Genomic DNA, 5,050 nt, shown 5'->3' with positions numbered 1-5,050 from the left:
TATATCTTATTAGTTAATAATTATGTTCAATTTTTAAAAAAAATATTTAAAAAAACTAAATATATTTTTTCTGAAATTTTTTATTTTTACATCATCAAAATAAATGTTAATATTAGAAAAAAAATCTCGAAATTGCTCCAATAATAAACAAATTACATTAAAAATATTGGAAGACATTATAATAAACTTGGACTAATGAGAAACAACCGATGACTTGTCTAAGAAAATTTGAATTTTCAATTTTTAATTTTCAAATACTTTCTAGAATATTTTTTAAATATTTTTTATAGTCTGTAATACTTCCTTTTATTTTTGTTTACAACATAAACTCATGGGAAAAGAGAAAACTGAGCATGTGCAACTTACGCTAAAGAAGTGCTAAAATATAAGATAATGGTGTCTGAATATAATGACAACTTTACCCACAATTCTCAATTAAATATACATCATGAGCCACACATCTTTGATTACAAGAGGGGAAGCGAGGCTCAAGGTTCGTCACTCGTGGCCCGCCATGGAGAAGGGTAATCTTATGGAAACCCATCTCTTACAATACACGTTTTCTGTCAAAACAGCTCAAACTCAAGGTGGTCTCTCGTAGCTTTACATTCCAAATAATTGCTCTCTGCTTCCGGGGTAATCATGCTTGGAACCCCGAATTCATACAACTCCGGTAGTTCCGGTGGAACAGCAGATCGTATTAAAGCCCAATTCAAGCCTTCAAAGAAAGGATGTTGCTTGATCTCGGCAGCCCCTTTCTCTGTTCCTAGGCGATTCTCAGGCTCCTTTACCAGCAGCCCTCTGATGAGATCCCTGGCCTGGAAACTAACAAGGGGGCGGTCTGGGAACTTAAGGCTCTCCAGCACAACATTAGCTAACGTGTCTTCATTCCCTGCACCTTTGAAAGGTGTCCTACCATAGAGAAGCTCGTAAAGAAAGATACCAAAGGTCCACCAATCAACAGCGGCTCCGTGACCCTCTCCTTTAATGATCTCAGGAGCCAAGTACTCGTGAGTCCCAACAAAGGAATTGGATCTTGCATCAGTAGGCTCAGCCACTAGCTGTGGCAGTGATCTGACTTGGGCAGCAAAGTCGGCTTTTAGCTTCCTCTTTGATTTTGCAGCAGCAGGCAAGAATCTAGGACTGAAGCATGCGACTTGACAAGGTGGTTCGATGCAGAAGGGTTCTCCGCAGCTAGATGCTGTGCATGGACCAGATATCCTGGCTGGATTCATATCTGAGGAAGGTTTGAGGAGAGTTGGACTAACTGTGCATCTAAGTGAAAGGTCAAAATCTGATAGCATAATGTGGCCATCTTCTCGAACCAGAATGTTTTCTGGTTTCAAATCGCGGTAGGCAACTCCAAGCATGTGCAAGTACTCCAAAGCAAGCAGGACTTCAGCTACATAAAATCTGCATATAGAATAACATATATAAACAGTTCAGAGATATTCTGATGTCAGTTTTGATGAGAAGAGAAAAAGACGAGAGCACGGAAGACACTCATTCAATTTCACACCTTTAAGCCGTACTTTACACTACTAAAAACAGCTCACCTAGAGACTAGCATAAACTACTATAAACTGATATTAAGAAAGTCAATTTGAGACCAGCCACCACTTCCAGTTGTTGGCTTGGATTTCAGGGGGGTCCCAAGGTGAATCAGGAGGAAGCGCCTATAACCTATCATAGCTACTCTAACCATTTCATAACTTTAACCAGATAAGCCACCAATACAATGCTAAACTTATTGCATTTTAGATGTTCAAACTGAATGAATGACCAACAAGATGCCAGATCAAAAGTTCTGCTTATTAATATGACACATCCAGCCATATCTTATGAACTTAAGCTCTCTTACTCTATAATGCAGGCATGTGTTATGAACTTAAACCATCTTAGTTTATTCCTTCTCCCTAATCTTATTTTCCATTTGCAATTCTGAAATAATGGTAAACCTAATTTAAAATGACTCGTCATCATATAAGCATCTTACCTAGCTGCTGGCTCAGGAAAACATCTCCCAGGCTGCTTTTGCCGAAGAACATGCAGGTCCCCACCTGGGCAGTACTCCATAACTAAACATGACAAGTTATCTGATGTAAATTGGGTATATAAAGTAGGGAGAAAAGGGTGATCAAGCATCCTTAGTATCTCCTTCTCTGTTTGGACCCTTGGCATTTTCTTCCTTCTTGCCAAAAATTCATTGTCCATGACTTTTATAGCATACAAGCAGTTTGTACCAATAAGCTCAGCAAGATACACCGTCCCAATATCTCCACAACCTAGCTTCTTTAAAAGATTGAAATGGCGCAAGCCCAAGACCCCATGCTGCATTTTAATGTGGCGGATGGCTGCCCACCTTACATCCTTTGACATGTGTGGTCTGTTGCTACAGCTAGGCCTACTTAAACTGCTGTCATCACTGATGCTTGTGCTATTACTATCACCAAGGCTGCTTGAACTTTGGGAGAAGTGTTCCTTTTCTCTTGATTTTTGGCTCTTTTTAGCCCTTGGAACAGAAGCTCGGCTTTTGTTAAAGTCATTCTCAACCAACGGAGGTTTGTCCAAATCAGAATTCAGATTACTTGAGCTCACTGCAGCACTAATACCGACCGACTGCAACCTTATAGATTCTTGATTAGATTCATTACTTAAACTCTTCAAAGAACAGTGGCATCTCAGACAAACTAATTGACTTGCAGTGGAATCCAAACTTCTATTCACTTCACTGGAAATATTAGAAGCACAAGAGGCAGTAGAGGAATCCTGCTTTATTTTCTTTTTGCCAGTACTTTTGCTCCTAACAACTATTTTTGCCACCCGCGGGGCCTTTCTTGTCATCCTGTTTACTCTGTTACCATTAATTGAGCTAGAAGAAGCAACAGCCCGCAACCTGCCTTTCTGTCCCAACTTTGGCATTGATGCTCTTTCTGGTAACTTGTTTGAAGCAGGCACGGTATTTTCAGGATCTGGCATATTACCATCAGCATAAGAACAAGATGCAGAAGTGTGCTTCTCCTTCCGATGCAGCTCTGCCATTGAAGGTTGCGTTCCAACTTTTATGGATGCAGAAACATCAGTTTGAGTTGATTTAGAAGTGCCAGGTCTAATTTCTGTTCTTGCATGAGCAAATCGAGGCGAAGAATTAGCACTTTGGCTCAATGACTTGTTCTGGGGAGGTTCACGTGGCACAGCAATCATTCTAGAAGAAGTCGATTTGCTTTCTTCAGGCACCAGAGACACTTCCACCATGCTCCCCTTGTTTTCATCTTTGAGAGCACCAGATCCACTGGCAGGTTCAACTACTACTGAATTGAACAAGCTTCTTATCCTTCCAGCTTCAGAAACCGTAGGAGAACTAGTTGACATCGATAACCATTTCACGGAAGCCATTTCTGATGCCTTAGAAATGCAAAGATCCCTTAACGCCTGCTTAAGAGACAAACACTCTGAAACACCAATTCTAGGGGAGTGGGGCATCCCCACTGCAATTGGCTTCTTCAAAGCATTTTTCTTTGAAAAGATAGAACTTGCTCCCTGGTATGAAACACTTAATCCTTTTGGACCTTTAAGATTGATAGCTTCAAAAAGCTGATTAATATCTTCTTCTAGAGAATCCTTACATCCCATTTTCAGCAAACTACGCTTTCCATCTTTGTCACCCACACCCAATCCTGAATGCGGTCTGTACAGCCGTTTAGAATGATGTTCCGGCTTTGACTCTTCGCATTCTTCAACTATTTCACAAGTACCAGAATATGAACCCATAACTGCTATGCAGTATAAATTATTCTCAGCAGTATCCTAAACCAAAAAGGTATGGATATCACCCTTGAAATTTATACTAATCCATGTTTCTATATCAACCAACTTCAAAGATCCGGATTCATAGCTACTTGTCTCCTTTTCTTCATCAACTCAATTTTAAAGTCCATATATTTCAATAACCTAAATAAAATAGAAAACAATTAAAACCAGAAATATATATTATGGCAGCAAAAATAACAATTAAGCAAATACATACACATGCATATATAAAAAAATTGAAAGGAAAAAAAAACATATAAGCAATTCACGCTAGCATCTCATGGTGTTTTAATTTAAATTTTCAAAATGAACAAAATCAAATTAGGTAGAATAATTTAAATTTCTAAGACTACTGTCTTTTTCTCGCTTTTAATGTATCATGGTTAATTACTGGACCACATGCTATATTTAAACTAACAGTATATCGTTAACCAAAAAGAAATAGTCGAACTACATAGCAAAAAACAAATTTTAACTCTATTTTTCCCTCCACAAAACAAAAGGAAAAAACCACCCGAAGCTAAATCTCAATTTGCAAACTACACTTTGTTCCATTTCCAGCTTTGAAAAAGAATCACTGAGCCAACAAACATACCAAGAACAAAAGCACCCTAAACTGTCAATCAAAGCCCAACACCCCCAAAAAGCATTTAAAAAAGAAACCCATACACTAAAAGCTCCAGCATCCTAAAGGTCTGTAGCGTTCATCAAATTCAACAGTAAAACCTGGATGAAGAGAAAGAAGCATTACCTGAAGAAACAAGAGGAGAAGTGAAAGGCATTGAACAACAGATTGTATGAGTTGAAGTAAAAGTGTGAGATGGGGACGTTAACAAATGGGTGTTTAGGGATTCAAAACCCTAAATCCAAAGACGATTTGATGATAAAGGAGGTGAAGAAGGAGAGAGAGAGAGTGAATAAAGAGACGGTTGGTTTTTTCTTTTTAATTTTTTCTCTTTGGGTTCTGATTATTTTAGCACGATGACAGTGGGGCACACCTGTATTTATGTGGGTCCCACGTAGCAGATTGTATTTGAACACTGCTCGCTTAGATTTATTTATTTGAACAATTGCTCACTCAGATTTAACAACAGAATATTTTATTATTAATATTAAATGAGGCCTCCGTTAAATAATTAGGTGGTGACATGAATAGTTATTTGTTTCAAAAATTGGACTTCAATAATTTACTATTGGTATAATATTAAAAATAGCCTTTAATGTTTATTAAAATAGTCAT

General features: G+C 38.2%; 1 protein-coding gene across 1 annotated transcript; it reads right to left on the bottom strand.

Annotated features, from left to right (window-relative positions):
- Window positions 1-362: 362 nt before the first annotated feature.
- Window positions 363-4,732, bottom strand: LOC120180855 (serine/threonine-protein kinase D6PKL1-like). Its single transcript, XM_039186141.1, has 3 exons — window positions 4,562-4,732; window positions 1,997-3,951; window positions 363-1,413 (listed from the first exon to the last, which is right to left on the bottom strand). The coding sequence occupies exons 2-3, from the start codon at window positions 3,769-3,771 to the stop codon at window positions 567-569; spliced, it is 2,622 nt and encodes an 873-aa protein (XP_039042072.1). The 5' UTR covers window positions 3,772-3,951; window positions 4,562-4,732; the 3' UTR covers window positions 363-566.
- Window positions 4,733-5,050: the final 318 nt, after the last annotated feature.

Source organism: Hibiscus syriacus, unplaced genomic scaffold (assembly GCF_006381635.1).
Source record: "Hibiscus syriacus cultivar Baekdansim isolate YM2019G1 unplaced genomic scaffold, ASM638163v2 tig00112503_pilon, whole genome shotgun sequence".
Classification (NCBI taxonomy): domain Eukaryota; kingdom Viridiplantae; phylum Streptophyta; class Magnoliopsida; order Malvales; family Malvaceae; genus Hibiscus; species Hibiscus syriacus.
Note: the sequence above shows the minus strand (reverse complement) of the source record. Positions and strands in the feature narration are given on the sequence as shown.